This window comes from Zeugodacus cucurbitae, chromosome 2, assembly GCF_028554725.1.
Source record: "Zeugodacus cucurbitae isolate PBARC_wt_2022May chromosome 2, idZeuCucr1.2, whole genome shotgun sequence".
NCBI classification, from domain to species: Eukaryota; Metazoa; Arthropoda; class Insecta; order Diptera; family Tephritidae; genus Zeugodacus; species Zeugodacus cucurbitae.
Window position 1 is genome coordinate 34,840,908 of NC_071667.1, and position 27,578 is coordinate 34,868,485.

The 27,578-nt window shown below is 35.9% G+C and overlaps 1 protein-coding gene across 5 annotated transcripts in view; it reads right to left on the bottom strand.

The window, feature by feature from the left end:
• LOC105220208 (FERM domain-containing protein 8) overlaps window positions 1-27,578 on the bottom strand; it is a 172,435-nt gene that overhangs the window by 63,731 nt on the left and 81,126 nt on the right. For all 5 annotated transcript variants that reach the window (XM_054228196.1, XM_054228200.1, XM_054228203.1 and 2 more), the window contains 2 exons: window positions 25,459-26,183; window positions 20,827-20,975 (listed from right to left, as the gene is read on the bottom strand). In XM_054228196.1, the coding sequence (XP_054084171.1) occupies window positions 20,827-20,975; window positions 25,459-26,176 (867 nt within the window). In that variant the 5' untranslated portion in view covers window positions 26,177-26,183. The remainder of the gene's footprint in view (window positions 1-20,826; window positions 20,976-25,458; window positions 26,184-27,578) is intronic.

A 27,578-nucleotide genomic window follows, 5' to 3' on the forward strand; every position in this document is an offset into this window, starting at 1 on the left:
AGACTAATACCAGACATCCATTCGTGGATATATAGAAAGCATGGTGACCTTGATTTCCACCTGACCCAAATTTTAAGTGGTCACGGGTGCTTCAGAAGTTACCTATACAAATTCCGTAATGACGTTAGTCCGTACTGTCCGGTGTGTGCAGAGTCCGTAGAAGACTCTGAGCACGTATTTTTCTATTGCCCTCGATTTTTAGATATAAGGGAAAAGTTGATAACAACCATGGGTGGTAACTTGACGGTGGAAAATTTGACTGCACTTATGTGTCAGTCCTCTGATAATTGGAAAGCTGTTAGCGAAGCGGCAGCCATAATAATGACAGAATTGAGACATCTACAACAGGCTAGGCGTCAGTCAGTCCGCGCTATAGAGGAGACTTAAATTGTCTTGACACTCCCATGAAGTAATACTTAATCCGGTGGTTCCGTGGGAGTGTTTTGTGCTGGGAGTTGGTTAGGTTTAGCGGATTAAAGTTCCGCACTTCGGCTTTCGATGCTTCCCCCTACTATAAAAAAAAAAAAAAAAAAAGGCATAAAATCGCTAATACCTGCGTTAATCACTTGCGCTAAAAAGTATAAAATAGGGTTTACCAGTATTACGGATTTTATCATGCACATATGATTCGAAGTGAAAGGACGTTTCTGTTTATTTTGTGGAAATAAAAAAATAAAATCAAAGTGAAATGGCAGATGGTGAATGGCTTACCCCACGACAACTAAGCGCACTTTCGTACGAAGAACAGCAAGCATATATTCGTCAAACGATTGAAGAGAGCAAAGAAGAAATAAGTGACCACGATTCAGTAGTTGGTGACGAGGCTTTAGATGAATGTGTAGGTGATATTGGTGGTGATGACTCAGACTTAGAAGAGCCCACGTTACCAGAATATGACCCAGAGGACGACAGTGATTCTGATGAAGAACTTGAAGATGCACCAATTGAAACTGGGGAATATTTTACTGCCAGAGATGGTAATGTTTGGTCTTCGATACAACCACAACTTGTAAGATTCCGTACGCACAACATTCTAAGAAGTGCACAATCTACCAGTACGGGCAACGCAAGGTTTGACCATTTCAGAAACGTTCAAATTGATAATGTCGGACGAAATATGCGACATAATTATTCGTGAATCAAATCGAAAGGCAAGGCAATTCTTTGATGATCACAATGCAAAACATCCAACAAGAGAACCGAGATCATGGATTCCCATAACAGAAAGTGAATTTGATGCATATTTGGGAGTAATTTTGCTAAGTGGCGTTACACATTCTGGTTACGTGCATACGAAAGATTTGTGGAATACTAAATCCACGACGATTTTGGGAAATTAGCCGCTTCATTCGTTTTGATAATGGAAACACACGCCAGCAACGCAAACGAACTGACAAAGCAGCAGTAATATCGGACGTTTTTTTATGCTAAACAGCTGTCTTCGTAGATATTACGTAGCAGGAGCCAACGTCACCATAGATGAACAATTATATGCTTATCGTGGTGGAACTGGCTTCACGCAATACATACCATCAAAATCTGCCAAATATGGGATAAAAGTGTGGTGGGTGTGCGACTCCATTTCGTCCTATCCATTGCAGGTACTATAAATATTGTTGAAAGTATAAATAACTAAATTTAATTTAATTTTTCAATGCAGGGACAAATCTATACAGGAATGGCACCGTCTGGTGAACGTGAAAGAAACGTTGGTGAAAGAATAGTCAAAGATTTATGTATCAACCTTTTTGATGGAAGTGGAAGAAATATTGTATATGACAACTTTTTCACTTTGATGATAGACAATAATTTATCTAAATTGCGTACTTGCAACAAAAGGCGTACATTCAAGCCAGCAGCATTTGCCAACCCCAAAGGGACGTGAGGCTGAATTGTCAGTTTGGGTTCTATAATCACGTTACGATGTGCTCGCACGTGCCCAAGAAAAACAAGGCATTATTGTCCACTTCTCATTATACAACAGAAACGTCCGGTCCTAAGAAGAAGCCATTGCTTATATTGGACTACAACAAAACCAAAGGTGGAGTTGATAGCATGGACATGTGCTTGTCCAAATATAGTACCAAGCGGCGCACAAATAGTTGGCCTTTGGCTTTCTTTTATAATATTGTGGACGTTGCTGCGTTTGCTGCATACATAATATACGTTGACAACAACACTCACCTGAAGTCATATACAAGCCAGAAATAGAGAGAAGGGCGAATAACAGCAGAATATCCAGAGTTTTTTCAACGCGCAACGCCATCGAAGCCATTATAGGTAGGCCCATCCGAGTTGTGGATGCTGGAGCACATGAAGCGGAGGAGCGTGATAGTACGGGACGCCTAAAAGTAAAGGGGAATTGCTACATCTGCTCCAAACGACGCCCTACTCGTAAAGCATGCACATTATGCAACAACCCAGTGTGCGCAGAGCATTCCAAAGACTTGCCGCAATGCGATAAATGTAATTGAATTTCAATAATTTTAAATTTTTTCGTAGTTGTTTTAATATTTTTTTCATAAGTATTTTATAGTTTATAATAATTTTTATGCCATAAGTATTTTTTTCACTCAAAATAAACTATACTTTTCAAATATTATCATGCGTTTGTAGTAATGCGTTTTGCATGCGTTGTATAGTAACATATGGTATGGTATACCCAGGTATGTATGCTGTTCATGTAAGGGTGCAACTTTGTAAATGGGCTTTATCTACCAAACGGATGATCCAATCCTAATTTTATAATATTTGGGACTATTGCGTAAAACAGTTTTCGCTAGGATATCACGAAATTTCAAGTCGATCCGATTATCTAGTTCAGTGCTACAGCGTTTTGAAAACGTAAAACATACCCAGGTATGTTGCCGTTGACATAAGGGTTAAGATAGTCAGTCAGTTTGGATGACTCAACCATAACACCCAAAAAATGTAGTTTCTACTACACGACATTCCGGTCGAGTTCGGGAAGTTAATTGGTAATTCTGCCAAGAGACTTCCCCGAGCAAAGCACGATGGATTAATTGGCGATCCTGCCAGGAGGAGATGAATAATCTCCAGGAGAGAGAAAACTCTCCAGGAGCTGAAATAATCTCCGCTGGACCAAAAATCAAACAAAATAAAATATCATCGTAAATGATGTTATTTTTATAATAAATTCCTTTATAACCAGAAAAGGAGACAAAAATCTCCGGTTATTAAACAAAAACTTTCAAGTATCCGTGAAATCGGAGAAAAGATATAAAAACCCATAATAAGAGATGAAAACTCTTAAAAAAAAGAAAAAACTCAGTATGCAAAACCTTATGCGAAGGACTTACTGGAGTTTAGTAAATAAGAAAAAAATCCGTAAAAACGGAAGTAAATTATAAAATAACTCGAAAGGAGACAAAAATCTCCATGTTACTAAAGAAAAAAACTTAGTTCAAATGAAAAGATCCCTATAGTGGACAAAAACAAAACAAAATAAAAACATCATCATGAGAGATGATCGTTATAAATTTAATTCGGAGATATGAAATCTTCACATATTACCTAAATAACGTAATAAACAAGTATGCGTTAAAACGAAAAAAATAAATAAAAAAGTAACTAGAAATGAACACAAAAATATCCGAGTTACTAAAAATAAATAGAATAATTGCAAGCTAATCTGAAGCGCTGCCAACGAAGGACTCTGCAGTAAAGTATAGCACACGAGGGAAGTCGATCAGCAATGAAAGGATCAAGGACAATACAGCAAGGTACAGCACACGAGTGAAGTTACTCACGTCAATGAGCACAAACAAAAAAAATCAAGGAATATATTTCATTGAATCGGGACGAGATTTAAAAATTTATAAAAACAAAAAGTTAAACATTTCTGAATATTACTTATTAAGAGAAGACAAAATAGTTTTTTTGATGCTAAATATTGAGTCAGATGGATCAAATGTGCTGGAATGAGAATTAAAATCATGACATATTCGGCGGAATGGTTCATTTAACTCAAAATTTGTTCTAGAAGATTTTAGAAGTAATGGTCTAAACTGCCTATATGAACGAAATGGGACATTAAACTTAATATCAGACAAAAGGGATGAACTACAAACTAAACCATTCAGAAGTTTTACTAGGAATATTATACCCATACCATGTTGTAAAAAAAATTTTAGTAATATACGGATCACTAAATTCTTTAGACCAAAGTTTAACAAAGCTAAGAGCACCTTTAGCTTTTAAGACAATTGAATTTACATGAGAATTAAAATTAAGTTTAGGGTCTATAGTAACTCCTAAATCAACAAAGCTAAAAACTTGCTCTAAACCGAAGTTATTTATTACATAGGGGGAAAGATCAACAGTTCTACGGGAAAAGCACATCGTTTTACATTTTTTAAGATTCAGTGGCATATCATTTTTGTGACACCAAGTAACTAAATTATTTAAATCCGATTGCAACTCCGTCCTTTCGTTATGAGAAGTATATGGCTTATAAAGTTTTACATCATCCGCATATAATAAAATTTCTGAAAACTTAATTACAGAAGGTATATCATTGATGAACAACAAGAACAGTATCGGGCCGAGATGACTACCCTGTGGAACCCCTGAAGTGACACAAATTGAATCGGATAATGTATTATTGTTGTTTTCTGTTAGTAAGATATGAAGAAACCCATTCAAGAAGTCTTGGTTGAAAAGAAGATCCAGTTTTTGCAAAAGAATTGAGTGGTTTACTCTATCGAATGCTTTACTAAAGTCTGTATATATAACATCAGTATTCTTATTATCCCTAAAACCCATTGACACATGGTTTACGAATTCAAGCAAGTTTGTTACTGTAGATTTCCCTTTACCAAATCCATGCTGAGAAAATTAAATTAAAGGAGAGATTAAGAAAGTTATTTGGTCAGTGACAATAGCTTCAAAAAGTTTGGGTATAGCTGACATTTTAGCTATCCCCCTATAGTTCTCAACAGATGATCTAACTCCACTTTTATGCAAAGGTATTAAAAAAGAGTTTTTCCACATTGACGGAAAAATACCTTGTTTAAGAGATAGGTTGAAAAGCTTAGTTAAGGGCAGATAGATATATTTTGCACAATTTTTAAAAAAGGTTAAGGGAATCATATCAGGGTCATATTTATACGAATTTTTTAACGCAACTAAATAATTGGAGGATGGAGTCATGTGTAGAAGTTCACGTAAGTGAGGAAAGTTTCTGACTGTCATTCACTTGGGAGTGGCCAGGAACGATTCTTTTACATGTGGCTCAAGCAGTTCACGACTTCCGGTCTTTGACCAAGTATCCTCTGGGTAGCCAACAGACATCCGTTTGGAGGCGAGCTAAAGTGAGAAGGCGAAACCCGCTTATGCGGTTGTGCGTAGGGTTTGGGACCCACCACATAAAAACACCCCCTAATGAAAAGAAAAAAACAGCCTCGGATGAGAGACCTCAATTTTGATGACGACCACATCAAACGTTTAAAGGACTACGAATTAAGGGCATGCACCTGGAATGTCCGGTCCCTTAATTGGGAAGGTGCCTCTGCCCAGCTGGTTGATGTCCTCGTGAGAGTAAAGGCTGACATCACCGCAATCCAAGAAATGCGATGGACGGGACAAGGACGGAAGAAGGTGGGTCCTTGTGACATCTACTACAGCGGTCATATAAAGGAGCGCAAATTCGGTGTGGGATTCGTGGTGGGAGAGAGACTCCATCGTCGAGTCCTGGCACCCCGGTGGATGAACGTCTAGCCACAATCCGCATCAAAGCGAGGTTCTTCAACATATCGCTGATTTGCGCCCACGCCCCGACGGAAGAGAAGGACGAAGTGAACAAAAATACCTTCTATGAGCGCCTAGAACGTACCAATGAGCGCTGCCCCCGCAACGATGTCAAAATCGTGCTTGGCGATTTTAACGCCAGGGTGGGTAAAGAAGGTGTCTTTGGCACAACAGTCGGAAAATTCAGCCTCCATGACGAAACATCGACTTCGCCGGGGCCCGAAATATGGTCGTCTGTAGTACTAGATTCCAGCATAAGTAAATCCATCAAGCTACTTGGCTGTCCCCGGATCGAATAACTCGCAACCAGATCGATCATGTTGTGATAGATGGACGACATGTCTCCAGTGTTTTTGATGTGCGTATGCTTCGTGGTCCCAACATCGACTCGGACCACTATCTTGTAGCAGCTAAGATACGCACCTGTGCCTCTGTGTAGAAAAGCGCCCACGTCAACAAACACAAGGAAGGTTCGACATCGAGAAGCTGCAATCACAACCAACAGCCGAACGATTTTCTACTCGACTTGCACTCCTGCTCTCTGAAAGCACTCATCAGCATCTCGGTATAAGGGAGCTGTGGGATGGCATATCAAACTCCTTACGTACAGCTGCAACCGAATCCATTGGTTTTCGGAAAAGTCAAAAAAACAGCTGGTATGATGAGGATTGTCGTCCCGCAGTGGAGAGAAAACAGACTACCTACCTCGCAATGTTGCGATCGACCGCAACACGAGCGGGATGGGAAAGATACCGAGAGCTGAAGAGGGAAGCGACTGACGGAAGGTTTCAAGTCCGGAGCACACTCCTGTAGGACCCCCAGAGGTGATCTAGTTATTGGTGACCAGAGTATATTGAGTTTGTGGAGGGAACACTTCTCCAGCCTGCTGAATAGCAGTGAAAGTACAACACCAGGAGATAGCGAACCCGATTCCCCAATCGACGACGATGGAGCAGATGTTCCACTGCCCGACCATGAAGAAATTCGAATAGCAATTACCCGCTTGAAGAATAATAAGGCGGCGGGGGCCAATGGATTACCGGCCAAGCTATTCAAATACGGCGGCGAAGAGCTGATAAGGTGCATGCATCAGCATCTCTTTGTCGACTTTAAAGCTGCTTTCGACATCACGAAAAGGAGCTGCCTTTATGCCGCGATGTCTGAATTTAGTATCCCCGCAAAACTACTACGGCTGTGTAAGCTGACGTTGCGCAACACCAAAAGCTCCGTCAGGATCGGGAAGGACCTCTCCGAGCCGTTCGATACCAGACGACGTTTCAGATAAGGTAACTCACTATCGTGTGATTTCCTTAACCTGATCCTGGAGAAAATAATACGAGCTAAATAAAGAAGATACCATCTTCCATAAGAGTGTACAGCTGCTAGCGTACGCCGGTGATATTGTTATCATTGGAAACAACACCCGTACCGTTAGTTCTGTTTTTTCCACCCTGGATAGAGAAGCGAAGCGTATGGGTCTGGTGGTGAACGAGGACAAGACGAAATATCTCCTGTTGTCAAACAAACAGTCAGCGCATTCGCGTCTTGGCTCCCACGTCACTGTTGACCGTCATAACTTTGAAGTTGTAGATAATTTCATCTACCATTAACAGCAATAACAATGCTCTGAAAGTATTCGATGCAGTACCCGCTGGTGGAAGCCGGGGAAGAGGGAGACCTCCACTCCGATGGACGGACCAGGTGGAGAGGGACCTCGCTTGGCTTGGTATAACCAATTGGCGCCAAACTGCCAGAAGGAGGGATACGTGGCGCGCTGATTTGGACTCGGCTATAACCGCGTAAGCGTTGTCTACGCCAGTCAAGAAGAAGAAAAAATAATTTAAGACATCTTTTTCAGAAATAATTGGTGTATTAATTACAGTACTCGGACATAAGACTTGATGATATGGCACATTCATATGGGTCACATGACATTGTTGATTTATCGCGGACGGAAAATTAGATATCATACGTTTGGAGTTAACGAAACCATAGAACAATTTCGGATTACGAATAATATTATTTTTTACTTTGATTATGTAGTTTTTATAACATTTTTTGTTAAGTTCCGCAAACTGTCGACGCAATTTAGAATATTTCAAATAGTCATTTTTTTTATAAAGTTTAAAAGCTCGAGCTTTTTTATTTTTAATTTACATAGCTCATTCGAATACCACAAATTTGAACGAGTGCAAACAGGGGTAATGCAATCGACAACAGATTTCCAAGATACACTCGGTAAATTGAAATCGCATAGAACAATTATGTAATCAGTATTCTTAGCAATTGAAAAAAACATTATTTATTAAAGAAGCATGCTGAATATATACAGATAAGTCCGCACAAATTGAAAATTAACATCTGATACGCTAATCTTAAGAGAAGATATATTTCTTTCGTATTTAAAGTAAAATTTTCTGACATCAATATCGTTCGTTTTTAATTTCGACGAGATGTAAAACTTTATATCTTCGATTGTAGTATTCGAAGCAAATATCGAAACGAAAATTGATTTTCGTTGTGGTATTACTACCAAATTTTTTGCCATAAACTCAGAATTAATAGGAGGCGGATCCTGAATAGTTTTCTGCTTAAGGTTATCGGTAATTATTTTCGGAGGATTATGCACTTTTGAAGAGGAAGGCTTCTCTCCTTGAGGGCAAGGAGATGAGAGATTAATAAGGTCTATTTTCACTAGTCTATTTTCGGAAGAATGCAATAACAGAACTTTATATGAGTTGACAACAAAATAAAAGTAAAAATAGAAAACAAAAAATAATAATATATTGAAGGTAGTCATTGTTGCTTTGTTAAAATATTTTTGTTATTGTTCAATTGTATAAGGTTTGTCGATAGCCCAAAACAATTTGTAAAAAATAAGGAAAGGCTAAGTTCGGGTCCAACGGAACATTTTATACTCTCGCAATTTATTGATGTAATTTTATTAAGATATCACACAATTTGACCTATATATTCGGCATAAAGTCCAATAGAAAATCATCATATATAGTATATGAGGGCTGATGTAATTCCAGAACCAATTTCACTCATTTTCACCACCAAGGTAACGGGTATAGGGGCAACTTGGCACCTGTTAGTAGGCAAACAAACGGTACATTCGGTCCTAAATTGCAAATGAACGAAACACCAGTCGGCAAAATCGCCAAAAATAGCGCTATAATTTTCCAAATATTCAAGAAGTCGCTGGAGGTACTGCACAGGACTTTAAAAGCGCCAGACTCTTCCAATTATTCCTGGATCAACTGTTACTGACGGGCTAATCGCATGCCTAAAATCATTTAATTTGTGGCGACACATAAAGAATCGCCAATTAAAAACTAACATATGAGTGTTTTTGCAACAATATCAAATTGCGATTGTAGAAGCAGTTGGCAGTTGACACCTCGATGGATTAATAGCATTTCCAACAGATTTCCGTCACTTCATTGACTCGAAAGAGAAGTTTTCCTGATATGAAACCTCAATATGATAACCATAAATGACTGATTGAATGTCCTTTATTGGTGAAAAAAAAGATATCGATGATCTTAATGCGACAATTTAGAATTTTGGTCCAAGAGAGTTGACACAGCTACAAACCAGGATGACGTAGTCAATTATCCCAAACTATTTAAAATTGCCACTACTATCACCACTCACTTTGCAATTAAGAGTAGTGTGAGTTGTCATCATGCTGGGTAACATAAATCAACCTCGAGTAATCATTATCGTCACCGAAGCCAAGATTGGACCAACTTAATTTAATGTATACCTTAGCCACAAAAACGTGTGGCCGGGTCTGCTAGTTTATTTATATTTTATAAACAAGTATACACCTTAATATGTTCCCTAAAAGTTTAAGAGAAAATTTGTACCCAAATATGTATTTTCGTCAAATCCTTAAGCTCCAGTTATCCATGCTTGACTCAACTTCGTTTAGAAAATTTTGACTTGGAAAACTTAGATGCAGTTATACTTCACCTCAGCTGTTATTATTATAGTTTCTGGTTAGAGTTGCCGGATGTGCTGATTTATCTTTAAAATTAAGTTTTTTTAATTAAAATATCAACAAGATTGAAAATTTTAAAACTAGTATCCAAAAAATCTTCACTATCAAGAAATCGGAGAACATGTGAAGATTTTTTGGTTGAAAGAAAGCTTTTTAATAAATATATGAATATAGCTTTGAGCAGAGTAGCACAAAAGAAACGAGCACGCGTAGTTCAGTTTTTCGAGATTTAGAATTATTAGAAGATGTAATAAATTGGAGCCAGCCAAGCGTATAAATGATAGGTGAATAAATAATTTATTCAAATTGTATTTGAACATTTGTAATAAATTATTTATTGTATTTGAACATTTGTAATAAATTATTTATTACATAAATTCGCAAGATAGTTTTTTTCTGAGCAGATCACCACAAAGTCTGGCAGAGATTTGTAATAGTTAAGTTTCACATCGTACCAATTTGATTTGATTTGTTTATTGCACTTAAACTTGAACCAGTTTTTACGATATAAATAAAATAAAAGATTTTTTATTAAACCCTTTAAAAAAATAATTGTTGTAAAAAAAAGTATTTTTTTCTGAATTATCTTGACTTTTTTCTATATTTGAAGATTTATAAATATTAAATATAAGAATTTTAACATATTTAATTTTAACCGAAAACATTCAGACAACACTGGAATAGTGTCATAATGAGAATGAAAAGAGAAACAGTGAGAGAGAGAGCAGTTCAAATGTCAACGCAACTTAGAGTTCTAAATTCAAAATTCTTTCAAGTCAAGTCAAGCATTCGGTAATCAAATACATGCAAAGCCATTAAACAGATTTCCTATGCGACAGTTCTCACGTCCGGCTAGGTCAAGTTAAGTATGCATGGAGCTTTATTCTTTATAACATTTGTCAATGATGCCACTACCGAAAAAATTAGATTGGCCATTTTAGAAATAACTTTTGGGAATTTTACATTTTAGACATTATTATACTCTCGCAACAAAAGTTGCTACGAGAGTATTATAGTTTTGTTCACCTAACGGTTGTTTGTAACACCTAAAACTAAAAGAGTTAGATATAGGGTTATATATACCAAAGTGATCAGGGTGACGAGTAGATTTGAAATCCGGATGTCTGTCCGTCCGTCCGTCTGTCCGTCTGTCCGTCTGTGCAAGCAGTAACTTGAGCAAAAATTAAGATATCTTGACGAAACTTGGCACAAATATTCCTTGGCACCATAAGAAGATCAAGTTCGAAAATGGGCGGAATCGGACCATTGCCACGCCCACAAAATGACGAAAACCAAAAAAACACAAAGTGTCATAACTAAGCCATAAATGAAGATATAAAAGTAAAATTTGGAACAAAGGATCTCACTAGGAAGGGGCATATTTGAATGTAATTTTTTTGGGGAAGTGGGCCCCGCCCACAAATCGGTTATTTGTATTTAACTCGCAAACTAATAAAGCTATACAAACCAAACTTTCTGCAGTCGGTTCTCTTACATACCCCACCACACAGCATGAAAAGAGTTGAAATCGGATAATAACCACGCCCACCTCCCATACAAAGATTAGGTTGAAAATTACTAAAAGTGGGTTAACTCACTAACGAAAAACGTCAGAAACACTAAATTTTGCAGAAGAAATAGCAGAAGGGAGCTGTACTCAGATTTTTTTTTACAAAATTCAAAATGGGCGTGGCATCGCCCACTTATGGGTCAAAAACCATATCTCAGGAACTACTGGACAGATTTCAATGAAATTCGGTATATAATATTTTCTTGACACCCTGATGACACGTGTGGAAAATAGATGAAATCGGTTCACAACCACGACAACTTCCCATGCAACTCAATTTTGAAATCCATCTTATTTTTTCACTTTATAATGTAAACATAAGGAACCAATGAAGATAACGGAATAAAACTTTACACAATTAGTGCATATCATCTCTGGCTTCACTTGTGAAAAAATTGTCGAAAACGGACAATAACTCTTCAAGGCCCCAGATATCGAACATGTTGAATTCAGCGCCTAAGGATAAATTTTAACCGAAAATATGGGTAAATCTCTCAGATATCTCAATTTAATTCAGAGGAAATTGTTTTCTTCTAATAGTGTGTCTCTGTTCCAAAAATTATTAAAATCGGGTCATAACATTTCCATATACCTCATTGTAGGTTTTTCAAAAGTATCTTCTCCTAGCACCCATTTACCTAATTACAGGTTTTTCAAAAATACGGTCCGCATATATGTATTGGTTAAATTTCTTCAATAAATTGCGAGAGTATAAAATGTTTGGTTGCACCCGAACTTAACCTTTCCTTACTTGTTTTTAAATGCACTGTTCCCCATTAGGCATATATCATATATATACTACATTAAATATACTTATATAGTGAGTATAAATAAATAAGAAAACATAATTTTTATATTATACATTCATGCAACAAAATATATTAGCTGCCATCGATTGATCACTTCTCTACTCGCCTGTCAAAAATTTTACATGTGAAAGCAATTAAATTTGTTGCAGAAAACGTAAGACATGGACGGTGGTAGAAACCAAGGCGCTACTAAAATGCTACTTAGTCAAAGAAGTTGAAGAAGACAGTCCAAACAAATTAGCAAGCTGCCGAAAAGTGACAGTGATATACAACTTTTTTCTAGGTTGTACAATTTCTTCTCCACCAGTATTTGTTTCGAACGCCGCAATCTCATGTGCGATTTGAATTCATTCTCGCCATAGTCTTCAATGACTTCGCAAAAGTTTTGGCATTTATTGGTCTCCTCCCTATCCGATTCCTCAGAGCTTGATGAAGATTCCGAGCTGGAGCTAGATGGCATTTCATCTAAAAATGCTAGTATACCAGCACTCCCAATCATAAGATCTTCTTCATTTTGTTAATACTCAATAATAAACTCAATACATTACATATGTATGTTTAAACAACTTTCTTACCAAATTAAGATACTCATTGTTTTCCATTTTCGTTTTTAACATAAAATTATTCGATTTTTCAACTTTGAAAATTAAATTGTTTTTTAGCGAACTGTCAAAGAGTTCAGTGCGATAGCGTGCATGTACGATATACCACGATAATGTAAACTCACAATTTGACGTTTCGCAATACGAAGGCTGCTATATATATTTCTGGCCTAATAATGAAAATACGAATATTTATCAACGAAAATGGTTTTATTGTTTTTCAAAATATTCTCCATCAAGATTTATACACTTTTGCATGCGCTCAAACCAATTTTCGAAGCACTTTTTTTGAGCGATTGTCAGATTGTGCGGGATCCAACGAGAACAAACCCTTTTTACGGCCAGGTGTTCATACAATATCGAATGTATGCTGGTGGGAGAAATGCATAGGCATGCCTCTATCTGAAGGTATGTAACATACGGTCTTGCATTATCAGTTCACGTATGGCATCGATGTTTTCTGGTACAACGGCTGCTTTTGGACGACCTTCACGGAATGCGTCTTTGAGCGAGCGTCGGCCACGATTGAATTCGTTGTACCAGTTTTTCACAGTGCTATAGGATGGTGCTTCATAGCCATACAAAGATTTTAGTTCATCGATGCACTCCTGCCGCGATAATCCACGTCGAAAGTTGTTCACGAGTTAATTCCATTTTTTTGACCGAGAAGATTTTTTTATTTCCCTGTAAATAACACAATTCACGATTAAATGACAAAACGTTCTGAGTGATGTTATGCTAAAAAATGTCAAACTTTCCAATGGAAATGTCAGATTGCACCTGGCAACACTAAGTGTTGCCTAGGTCAGAAATATATATAGCAGCTCTCGTACAATCAGCAGAGACAATTCAATACATCACAGTACCAAAACTCAAGCAGAAGACATTACGAGAAACCACAAAGGTACAGACCTAACGTACAGGTGCAATACAATCAGACTGCACCCAGGCAACAGCACCAACCAATGGATGTAGATTCATCACAACAATACACGAGATCCGCACATCCCAATAGGAATCATTCCAAACCACAACAAAACAGCTATAACCGTCAATTACAATGACTACCTCAAAATAATCAATTTCGCGGAGACCCTCAAAAAAGAGAACGAAATCATCTCATAATTTCAACGTACAGCAGAAATTTCAACGTGTAAACCAGACACGCGACGAAGAACTACAATCGCTTACACCAGAATACGAGAACGACGATTACGAAACAGGCTGCGCTTCTTTAGGCGCATGAACGATTTGCGTGTCTGCAACGCCACTGCATGGATACTGGCAATTTTATTAACATCCTGATTGAGCAAAAAACAATTATATAAGTACAAAATGTAACTTAGGTAAGTCTATTCAAATTAAACCTGTAAAATTGAAAACTCTTCATGGTTACTCAATAACCAAATCAAAAAAAAATAATAATTACATTGTTAGAACATAATTTCACATTTTTTGAAACAGATGCATTAGAAGAATTTGACATGCTTCTGGGTGAACAGGGTCAAGAAAGAAAGGGCCAAGAAAGAAAGTGAATCAGTGCAAAAAAATAAATTATACGGTTAATAATGAAAAATATAGAGCAGAAATCGAAAAAATTATTCAAAGAAATGAAGACACAAATGAAGTGCTACCATATACTACCACGGTACAAGGTACCATTAGAACGAAATCCGAAGATCCTATTTGGACCAAGCAATATCCGTACCCTATGTCGGATAGCGATTTCATTAACAAACTTTTAGAAAATGAAATAATTCAACCCAGCAAAAGTCCGTATAACTCTCCCATTTGGACAGTCGCAAAAAAGGTACCGATGAATAAGGGAAACCTAAGCTCAGAATGGTCGTAGACTTTCAGAAGCTAAACACTTAAACTGGTACAGATAGATACCCCATACCTGTTGTGACTATGGCCATACAGAATTTAGGAAACGCAAAAGTATTTTCAACTCTAGACTTAGAGTCCGGCTTCCATCAGATACTTATTAATAAACCAGACAGTGAAAAAACGGCTTTTAGTGTAAATGGAGCTAAGTACGAATTTCTTCGTATGCCGTTCGGCCTGAAAAATGCCCCATATATTTTTCAAAGATGTGTGGATGATATCCTTAGACCATATATCGGGAAGTTCGCGTACGTCTATATAGACGATGTTCTCATTTATTCTTCCTCTCCTTTGGAATACTTAGGGCATATCATTAAATACAACAAGATTACAGTTGAACCAACAAAAATACTACTATTAAAAATTTCCCTATTCCTACAACACTGAAGGAACTCAGATCCTTTCTAGGTCTCGCAAGTTACTATAGAAAATTTATAAAGAATTTTGCAGCCATCGTCAAACCACTCACTACGTTCCCCAGAGGAGAGAACGGTGGTTTATCAAAGAATCAAAGTGCAAAAATAAAAATCACTTCAGACGAACCTGCACTAGAAGCACTGAACATAATAAAAGAAGAACTGCAAGCCCAGGTTAAACTCTTCCAAACAAATTTTAACAAACCTTTCGAATTAACCACAGATGCTAGCAATTACGGTATAGGAGCCGTATTATGTCAAAACCAAAAACCCATATCATTTATTTCACGAACGCTCAGTGAAACAGAACAGAATTACTCCGCAAATGAGAAAGAGTTACTCGCTTGTATGGTATAGCAGATTTAACAATATACACCGACCATCAATCTATAATATTCTCCATATCAGAAAAAACCCCAATACAAAATTAAAAAGATTGAAAAATTTCATTGAAGAAAGAATATGGTGCAAACAACAAACCCGGTCATCAGAACGTGGTCGCTGATGCACTTTCTCGTTAGCAAATAAACAACACTTTAAATTCTTATGACTCCCAACATTCAGCACAAAGCTCACCAACACTAAGACTCAAACGAGTAAAAAAACCAGTAAAGGAGTTTAGGAGAAACCAAATCATTGTAAAACGGTCAGATCAGAACCCCGTCGAAATATTCTCACAAAACATATTTTCCAACAGCCGGCACACGAAATACTTTAATACGAAAACTGAATTACTAGATAGACTAAAAAATGTAATTAGACCAAAGATAACTAATGCTCTGCAAATAGACGAGCAAATGTTATTTTACGTCGACGTTAAAATGACATTATCGACACATTTCAAACTGTATCGATTGTACTAGCGCAAAAATTGGTGGACGATATTACCGAAACCGAACAACAAGAACAGATAATACAAGACACACACAGACGTGCTCACAGAAACTACAAAAATAACGCACAGGAAATATCGCTGAGATACTACTGGCCAAACATACCATACAAACAGACTGCGAAATCTGCCTCACAAACAAGTATGAACGCCGACCAAATAGACAACCAATAGAATCAGCACCGATACCGAACAAAGTAGGCGAATGCATACACTTAGACTTATTTTTTATGAGTACATTAATTCAACCGACAAATACTCCAAATTCTGCCATTTCAGACAAATACCATCAAAGAAAGACACATACAAATATGTTGACGAGATACTGTCACAAATATACCCAAACGCAAAGTTTGTAATGACTGATAACGAGTCAACATTTACTGGCATATGTGCACAATAAATATACAATCGATTACAAATAACGCATACCAAAACTCCAGCCTATCATTCGACAACAAACGGTCAAGTTGAAAGGACGCATAGCACAATTATCGAACTCGCAAAAGTTTTAGCGAATCAACACAGTTCGGCTCCTGACGAACAGATATTTAAAGCAATCCGACAATACAACAAAACAATCCATTCGGTAACCAACCACAAACTCGAGGACGTGTTTTTCAATCAAAGGGAATATCCTGGCATCAAAGAGCGTCTTCAACAAAACGAACAGAGAGTTTTGCGATACCATAACCGCAATCGCAAACAGCTCAAATACAAATAAGGAGAGGTAATATATTCAAAAACGCATAGACGAAACAAAAACGGAAAAAATACGCGAAACATATAGTAAAAAAGACAGCGGAGAAACAATAACGACCAATAAAAGATTAATTATCCTTAAAGACAATATCAGAGCAAAAGCATGTACGGAATAGTATTTACCTTACTTTTCTCTATCGCATTTTACGTCAATATTATACATTTAAGCCATAGGAAATATGTACTAGTAGATACTGACCCTGCTTACATTTATCAATATTCAGCTTTCTTGTATCACATATCCAATCTCTCAAAAATATTGGCAGCATACGAAAGTATAATGAAATCATCATTCAATCTAGAAGACCAACCCCAAACTAAAATTTTAGAAAACAAAATCTAAACTCTGAAAACTCAACTCATTCCCAATATTTATAGCCCCAAAAGATCACTTAATCACCAGACCACGATGACTTTGTGGAAATCAAAACTTCACTTAATTTGCTAATAGAAAATAATAATAAGCAAAAATTAATTAATTCACAGTTCGAAAGAATACTCGAAAGCCTTGATCCTAAAGCAATAACCGAAAACATTGTTAAATCAGAAGTTTATAATGAACCCAAATCAATAACTAACACTATACATTTTGCAAAAACTAATAATTTCTACTCTGGCACATTAAATTTGAAAGACGTGAACAATTTAATAAACCATGAAAAGTTAGATCTTCCAATTATTAATATATTAGAATATGCGACATTCATATATGTTACCTACAGCAAACAATTATAACAATATACAAATATCCTATCCTTGAAACTAAACGTAGCTTATTTAATGTATATCCTTTAGCACATAAGCATGGTAAAATTAATTTAGACCTTAAGATCGCAAAGTGTAACGATTATCAAAGAATATCTAAATATATAAATTATATGGTTAACTTTATTTGTAAATCAGAACCCGCTGACAATCGCATCCTAGAGAATGGATACATTTTGATAGATTACCATATATGTGTACCATCTCGCAATTAACACTTTTTTTATTATTTTCCATGGAAAATTAAAATCCCATTTCCCGAAATTTCCTTTATTTACTTTAAAATTTCGCGTTTCCATTTATATTAAGTTCTTATAATATGTAGAATATAATGATTTGGGTTAATTAGGTTACACTTAACTTTAATCTTCTTAATTTGTTTAAATTGGTTGTATTTGTTTCCAAATATTTCACAACTTTTAATCCCACACAAATACTCAGTATACTGTCTTTGTCTCCATTGTGTAAAAGGTCACATTTTAAATTTCTCGTTGAGCTGTCAATAAGCTTCTGTAGTTACAAAGGCTCAGTTTTTCTAGAAGGCCTTTAACATCATTGCAATATACAAAATAGTTTTATTGAAAAAAAGGTAGAAAATCCTTTAGTCTAGTGCAGTAAAAAGTAATCTTAGTTCCTTGTTCGAGTAAATTCTTCTCCTTTCACCTAGAAGCTCAGAAGCTTCCTTTGAAATGTTGAGGTTTCTATTGAGGTCGTTTAACTAATTTTGATTAAAACGTTGATGTCGTCCCCAAATAATCACAGACACATTTATAACTTTCAGAAGAATGACAAGGAAAAATTCTCGTCGTGGCCAAGCTCTGGTAGCTGATGAAATGTGGGGTCCTGTACTTCTGAGCGAGCGACTGGGCGCCTTGTGAAGTCTAAATCTGGATAATTCCACTAGCTACCATTGTTTCGATTTATTAAATTCAGATTTATTAGGTAGACGTAACAGTCATTAAATTGATTTTTGAGTTCCCTCCAAGCCATGGGTACGTCAAATTTGAAACATTTTCTTTTTGCAGCAATCCCTTATCGTAAATATTCAGCACACGTTTTACAGACCATGTGTAGTGCCCAGGTTTTATCCTGTTCACCAAGTTTAACACCAACGTATGCACTATAAGCTCTTTAGAACCCAATAAAATGCAAATGAGCCCTAGTGTTTGATATTAGGGGTATAGTTCAGCACTGGGTTATTGTTAAAAAAAATCTAGTATTTTTTTTAATTTAAAGCTGTTTAAATAAATACATAGACTATTTAATGTTTTTTAAATTATTAATTGTATACTATACCAATATAAACAAGTAAGGAAAGACTAAGTTCGGGTGTATCCGAACATTTTATACTCTCGCAATTTATTGATTTAATTTTATTAATATAATACACAATTTGACTCAAATATTCGTTATATACGGTATTTAAGTCCATTGAATGTTGGAAATCCTAATATTAAATATATGGCAGATAGGGGAAGCTATGACGCGATTTAACTCATTTTTCGCACGGAGACATATTATTAGAAGAAACATATGCCCTCTGAATTTCTTCTAAATATCTGAGAGACTTAACTATATTTTCGGAAAAAAATTTGTTAGAAGCACTGAGGTCCTCATTTTCGGTATATAGGGTCTTGAAAACTTATGGACCGATTTCGACGATTTTTAGAAGGGCGATACCACTCTTTAAATGCAGTATTTTTGCAAAGTTCTGTTCCGATATCTTCACTAATGCTTACTTTATATATTATAAAGTACACGATTCAGATCGACTTCAAAGTTCTGATATGTGGGAAGTAGGCGTGGTTGTGATCCGATTTGGACTATCATTGAACCACGCTCATTTAAAATTTTGTATACCATTTTGAGTGCAGCTCTTCTGTACTATCTTTATAATGAAATTAAAGATTTCTTCTAAGTGGGTTTCCTTACTGAATTAAAGCATTCTTTAGTAGTTTTCAACATAATCTTTATATGGGAGGTGGGCGTGGTTATGATCCGATTTCCTTCATTTTTGGACTGTATAAGGTAGTACCAAAAAGAAACGACTCTAGAAAGTTTCCTTGATATAGCTTTAGTAGTTTACGACATATGTACAAAAAACTTAGTAGGGGGCGGGTCCACCCCCACTTTTCCAAAAAAAATACATCCGAATATGCCCCTTCATAGTACGATCCTTTGTACCAAATTTTACTTCCATAGCTTTATTTATGGCTTAGTTGTGGCACTTTACGTGTTTTCGGTTTTCGCAATTTTGTGGGCGTGGCAGTGGTTCGATTACGCCCATCTTCGAACTGAACCTTCTTATGGTGCCAAGAAATACGTCTTCCAAGTATATCTGATATTATCGAGGTAGAATCGAAATGAGCCATTTGAGGGATCATTCGAATCCCTTGTCTGCACCGGATTCAATGCGAGTTTTGCTAAAACGTTTCCACTTGTCGACTTGAGATGATTTATTTTTGTTTCAGGTTTGTTTCCATATGTCGGTTAAGTAAGCATGCATTTTCAGAAATACTTAACGAAATTATACCTTTGAGAAGAGACGCCAAGGCTTGGGTTTTTCATTGAATCTTCATATCAACGTTCAGTTGGGAAGGATATCGATATTGCTATGGGTAGAAGCACAATATCCAAAATTTTATCCGAAGTGATTAATGTTTTAGAAAATATTTTGTGTCCAAAATGGATTAAGTTTCAAATGTCTGAAGTGGATTCCAAAAAACCAAAACTTAATTTTTTCAGCTACGGTAAAATGATTTGTAAACGAACATCTTTTTTTTAACCGAAAAGGTTTTTTCAGTATAGATGCGATGATTCTATGAGTGATTTCTTATTCTGTTTCTAAACACCTTCTTGAGTTTCGGAAAAATGTAGTGGGCTTGCTGCTCTTAGGGTAACCACGGTTTCCTTGCTTGTCTGTGGACGTTCTTCCACCGATACACTAACTTTCTACCCCAAAACATCGAGAATCTTAAATGCTCTCAACGGCCGCGAAAATTCCACTAATCCTGGCAAAACAAATTACTGTATGTAAATATATGCTTATTGATATTTAATAGTATTATTTTTATTTTTATCGTTTATCTTGCCGAATATGATATCGGAATATTGTAACGATTCCGATTTACAGAACATGTCAAATGGTTTGAAAACGGAAAATGTGCCCTAAAACGATTTGCAGAACATGCATGTATATTTGGGTGTTGATTTAAATATAGTTAAAATCAAAAACCATGGGCACAAAAAAAATATTTTTTTATTGGCTTGTGTAATATATCATATAAATTAATGAATAATTAAAAATAATTGTTACAAATCCCATTATTTATTTTCCCCACTTACATTTTGCAAGGGCCTTGGTATCAATGATGTTGATTTGGATCCATTTATACCATTCATAATAATTGAATTATTACATGATGCACTTTGCAATCTAGAGTGATCTGATGTTATGTTTAATTTCTGGGCACCTTTTGCCAAAAGACCAGCACCTGCAAAAATCATCTGAATTAAAATATGGAAACAATATTTTAATACGTATTAATAATTTCATTATAATATACAAAGTAAGGAAGAGCAAAGAACGGATGTAATCAAATATTTTATACTTTCGCAAATTGTAAAGACCAGAGACCAAGAAATATATTCAGGTTTTAGCAAACCATTATTTAAAAAATAATCGTTGTTGGACGTAGTCGTGAACAATGTGAACAAAGAAATCACCTATCTTCTTTACTATATTTTGTTTCACTTCCAAAAAACTAGTTTCATTTCGAAGTAATTTCAACATATTTGAATTTGCTATAAGAGAAATGGATTCGTTTCTGCGATGTACAATAAGAGGTGGAGTTAAGATGTGTGAACGTTCCTTTGGAGGAGCAGTCACGCATACAAGGCGAGGTGTTGTACAGCACAGCTAAAGCCAACATAAAACGTCTGTGCGCAGCCAAAAGCATGAAAACTACTATTATTCATATGAAGGCAAACTTGTCAGACGGACAAAAATTATATTGTCTAAGTAACTGTTTGGGCGGAGAAGAATTGAATTTGATGGGAAACTTAGCGGTATACAGTAGAAACAAGTAAGGAAAGGCTAAGTTCGGGTGCAACCGAACAGTTTATACTCTCGCAATTTATTCAAGAAATTTTATTAAGATAGCATACAAATTAACCAATAAATTCGGCATAAAGTTTAATAGAATAACGAAAATCGTCATATATAGTATATGAGGGCTAAGGTAATTCCTGAACCGATTTCATTCATTTTCACCAGCAAGGTACACTTTATCCTATACGCTCAATTAATTTGGCTAAAATATCTCACCAACCAATTCATATATGCAGAATAAAACCCACCGTATTTTTGAAAAACCTATAATTAGGTTTATGGGAGCTAGGATATCTTATGACCCGATTTTAATAATTTTTGGAACAGAGACACACTTTTAGAAGAAAACATTTTCCTCTGAATTACATTAAATTATCTAGGAGATTTACCCATATTTTCGGTTAAAATTTATCCTTCGGCGCTGAGTTCAACATGTTCGATATCTGGGGCCTTGAAAAGTTATAGTCCGTTTTCGACAATTTTTACACAAGTGAAGCCAGATATGATATGCACTATTTGTGTAAAGTTTTATTCCGTTATCTTCATTGGTTCCTTATGTTTATATTATAAAGTGAAGGAATAAGATGGAATTCAAAATTGAGTTATAAGGAATGTAGTCGTGGTTGTGAACCGATTTCGCCCATTTATCCGTGTTATCAGGGTGTCAAGAAAATATTATATACCGATTTCATTGAAATCTGTCCATTAGTTCCTGATGTATGGTTTTTGACCCATAAGTGGGCGATGCCACGCCCATTTTTAATTTTGACTCTATATCTCACTCTTTTAGTTTTAGGTGTTACAAACAACCGTTATGTGAACAAAACTATAACACTCTCTTAGCAACTTTTGTTGCGAGAGTATAAAAATTATGCTTAAACTTGGGCTTATTTACCACCTTCTGGATTGACCTTGTACCTAGGACTTGCGAGGTATAGTAGACAGACATATCAAAATTCAAATATCAAATATTCGGATGAGTACTATTTGGCACGCAGTTTCTACTTTAAATAACGGCACTCAATTAAATCAAATTATCAGTAATTTTGGGGAATTTTTAGAGTTACCCACCGGCAAATCCTGTTCACCTAAATAATCTCTAACTATTCTACGCAACAACTGAAAGATAATCGGATAGCAGTTACATCGTACATTTACCATTAAAAAACAGGTTTGATTGGTGAATCATGAACAACAGCTATTCAAGCATTAACTGAGACGACAATGGACAAAGTGTTTTATATACCACATCGCAGGAGTATAAAGGTCACAAGTCAAATAACGAAACTATACGTCTTTTTCAACGCATCCATGAAGTCCTCATGTCCACGACGCTCTCATTGTTGGCCTGCAACTACAACACAATCTTTATTTCCTATTTTCGAAGTCATTGCATCAAGCCGCTGTCAACGTCTCTACTGAAAGCAAGGATGATATAGAAATCATAAATTCAGATCTATAGTATATAGATAGCTCAGCCACTGGTTCAGTTACGTTTCACGATCTCGCATTACTTCAAAATGGTGTTTCCACCGTTCCCTCTGAAAATAGTTTCGAACTACACAACAAGAACAAATTTTCAACGCCTGAAAGAACTAAAATTTTCTGGTTTTTTTCTTACTGAATTAAAGCATTTTTAGTAGTTTTCAATATAATATTTATATGGAGGATGAACGCGGTTATAATCGAATTTTTCATTTTCTTGTAGAGGGAATTATTATACTCAAGAAAGTTTGGTTGTTATAACTTTAGTGGTTCACGAGAGATGTACAAAAAACACTTTTCCAAACAAATTCATTATAATAGGCCCCTCATTTATGTGATCCTCTAAACCAAGCCCTAGCTTCATTTATGACTTAGTTATAGCGCTTTATAGATTTTTGGTTAACGCTGATTTGTGGGTGTGACAATGGTCCGATTTCGCACGGTTGGCAATACCAACCCTTTTATGATGCTACGGAATATGTGTACCAGGTTTTATCAAGAAACAAAATACGGTCCGTATGGAAATTTTAATTGAGCTAAAATATTCATCCCAGAAAAAAATTTTAAATGAGAAATTGTTTGTATTTGAAATAGGAGATAAACTAAATTATTAGCAAAACAAATATTAATGTTAAAAATGAATAAAATGAACTTTTTTAATTTGGTCACATTCTTAAAATTATAAATACAGTACTTTTCGTTTAATTGACCCTATGATTAATTGGTTTCCCCGTTTAATTGAACGGTGTTATTGGGCAAAAAATATAGCATATGAAAGCACATGTAAATTTTCTCGGATAATTGGACTCGGTTAATTAATTTTCCCGCTTAGTTGGTTCATAATATATGTCATCAAATATAATTTTCCTTTTAAATATCCCCGGTTAATTTCACCAAATAATATTGTTGAAAAAACTAATCTTCTAATCAACACTGTATAATTTTTTAATAATAAATTTTAATAACAAATATATGTACCTAAATACATATATTCATAGATACCTATGTTAGTACATAAAGTTGTTATTGCATTTTTTCCTAGAATGGTAAAAAATATTCAAATATTTGAAAAACGTTAAGTGCACATATGTATGCAGTTTCCTTTAAGGGGTTAGGTGGGTTTAAGAGGTTGAAAACATGAGTATATTTACAATTTTTTTATTTTTATACAATCATATATTTCATTCAGCATATTAAATATACATATTTAAACACTTACTTCAAAATTCGAGTTTTGAGATAAACCCGCTTAATGTTTTACATTCTTGAAATTTTAATCATATCGATTTCATAATTGTGGATAATATTTTAATATTGTACTATTTATTAAGACAAAAAACTTTCAAATTTTGATTCCCCCGTAATCGCTTAATTCACCAAATGGTCCAAATAAGCCTGTAATTGAACAAACTGTTCATTTAAAGGGGATTCTTTTAATTAAACAAATTGCTCAATTAAGCGAGTATCTGTTAATTGATTCCCCGGTTAATTGAAACGCAAATTTTGATGTGTAATTAAGCAAAAAGTACTGTATTCAACAAAATTTATAAAAAAGGTATTTTTTTTTAATTTTAGTCTATCTGATGGGAAATATCTCAATGAATACTTTGTTGCACTTTTCTTTTTTGCCTTAATTACCGCCCTAATCCTTCCTGGTATGATCGAAATGACCTTTTGCAATAATCCTGGAGGATTATAGGCCATCATACTACCTATTCTACAGGACGGAATGCAGTTTTTTGGTTCCTCGTCTTCTGTGCGGCTAACTTCTTCATAATCGACCACAGATTTTTGATCGTGATTAAATCGGGGCTGGTCCCAAGCCATGTCAACTGATTTATTCCCATATCAGACATAATATCGCGTACTTCCAAAAAAAAAAAAAACAAGAAAGGAGGTCAATCTTCTTTTGCACCAATCAGCTGTGAATTAATGGTTTGCAACAAAGGTTGCAAAGAAACCGCCATTCACAGTTGTTGGGCAATATTAGCAATTGCACAATATTGTCAGATGCACAATATTCTGAATTTCCCTATTCTACAAATACTTAACATGCGACAAATGCTATTTGCACAAGAAGAAATGAGCCGATAATTTTAAGCATTTTCAAATTAAAACTCTAAATGGTCTCACGAAAAAAAAATTGTATCGGTTAATAATGAGATTTCTGTCGGTAAAGCATTAAAATATTTGCTTAAATCCTTACAATTTATACCAAATATCTATATTGATATGTCCACAAGGATGAAATAATACATATAATGATGATTGTCATTCTAATTGAATCTGATAACATGTATATGGATCAATGTATGAGATATTTTAATGGAAAGATGATAACATGTTTAAAGGTTTCCGTCATAGCATGACTCAAACTTTACCTTCGGATTGTTGGGAATCAGATATACCTGCTGCGTTTATTATAAGGCTGTTTCTTGCATTAGAATTATCATCGATTTTGCTGAAAATATTACCAGAAATTCCGACAATACCGTTTCCAGGTATAGTTGTCAAACTTGTAGACATACTCGTAGGAGTTGACAAATTGTCGTTTTCATTTCGAAGAGCACTAACAACGCTAGAAACACTGGAAGAAGAAGCATAAGTGTTGCCAAGAGCGGTTTGAATTTGTGCTGTTGTAACCACTCGATGTACTGTGTACATCATTTGACCAGAAGCGACTGTAGTAGCCAAGGCTCCTCCACTGGAATCAATTGTTACAGCTGAAGACAAAGCAGTAATTGCATCGCAATTATTAATGGTCTGGTTTTCATAATATTGAGTTTGAGTAGATGCTGCAATCAGCCGCTCATTACTCTCATTTCTTTCGCCACAATTAAGTGTTTCCTCGTTACAGTCAAAGACACTATTCGACATACAAACCGATTTTTGATTGAGCTGCACTGAATTTCGTAAAGGGTGTATTTGTTGATGCCGCACTGGTTGCTGTTGGTGTTGCATCTGTTGACCAACACTTGTGAAATATGGCTGACTTTCTAACTGTGATGATGATAAAATAGATGCAGATCCAATTCGTCCATTTGTAGCTGCTGTAAAAATATCATCTTGACACCGGTAGTCCGATGTGTTGCAAACCATTCGAGACCTATAAAAAGAAGAATCGTAATAAAGATAATGTTATCAATAAGATAAACCAAAACTGTTAGAGCTTTTTTTGAGTATTAATAATATATTATACAGCTACTTGGTCCATTTTCAAGTAGTGTTTGAAAGTGTTAGAAAACTTACTATACTATACTATATAATATTGGTAGATATGTATGTATGTTCCTTGGCGCCTTGAGTAGGTTGGCATTATAGATTACCTAAATCGGACCATTGCCACGTCCACAAACTGGCGTTAAGTGTAAAACTATAATGTTCTAAACCAAAGCCACAAATGAATCTATTGAAATGAAATACCTATATCAACCAAACCTTTTTAAAATATGCCCATTTGTATAGTTTGACAATTGGTGAAAACTAATGAAAACTAATCCCACCCCCACACAAAGGATATGTTTAAAACTGCTGAAAGATAACTTAGAACGCACCTACGAGTGCTGCCCCCGCCACGATGTCACAATCGTGCTTGGCGATTTCAACGCTAGGGTGGGTAAAGAAGGTGTCTTTGGCGCAATAGTCGGAAAATTCAGCCTCCATGACGAAACATCGCCAAACGGCCTGAGACTGCTCAAAATATGGTCGTCTGTAGTACCAGATTCCAGCACAAGAAATTTATCAAGCTACTTGGCTGTCCCCTGATCGAAACACGCGTAACCAAATCGATAATGTTGGGATAGACGGAAGACATGTCTCCTGTGTTTTAGATGTACGTACGCTCCGAGGACTAAATATAGACTCTGACCATTATCTGGATGCAGCGAAGATACGCACCCGCCACTGCCCAGCAAAGAACGCAATGCTTGAAAGTTTTATGAAAAAATTATGCAACTTAATGAAGGTTTCAAGACCGGAGCATTCTCATGTAGAGACCAAGGTGGTAATCTGGTAACCGAGTCCAGGGCATACTGGGATTAGTGAAAGTCAACACCAGGAGTAGGCGAACCCTATTCCCCAATCAAAGACGATGGAACATTACCCGACCATGAAGAAATTCGAATAGCAAATACCCGCCTGAAGAACAATAAAGCAGCGGGGGCCGATAGATTACCGGCAGAGCTATTCAAATACGGCGGCGAAGAACTGATAAGGTGCATGCATCAGCTTCTTTGCAGAATATGGTCGGAAGAAAGCATGCATGACGATTGGAATCTCAGTGTGCTCTGCCCAATCCATAAAAAGGGAGATCCCACAATCTGCGCCAATTACCGTGGGATCAGCCTCCTAAATATCGTTCTATCGAGCGTACTGTGTGAAAGACTAAAGCCCACCGTCGACAAACTGTCAACGTATCTTAACACACAGTGTCACACCTTCAATTAGTATTTGTGTAAATTGATATTACAATATCTTCATTGGTTCTTGCTATAAATATTGT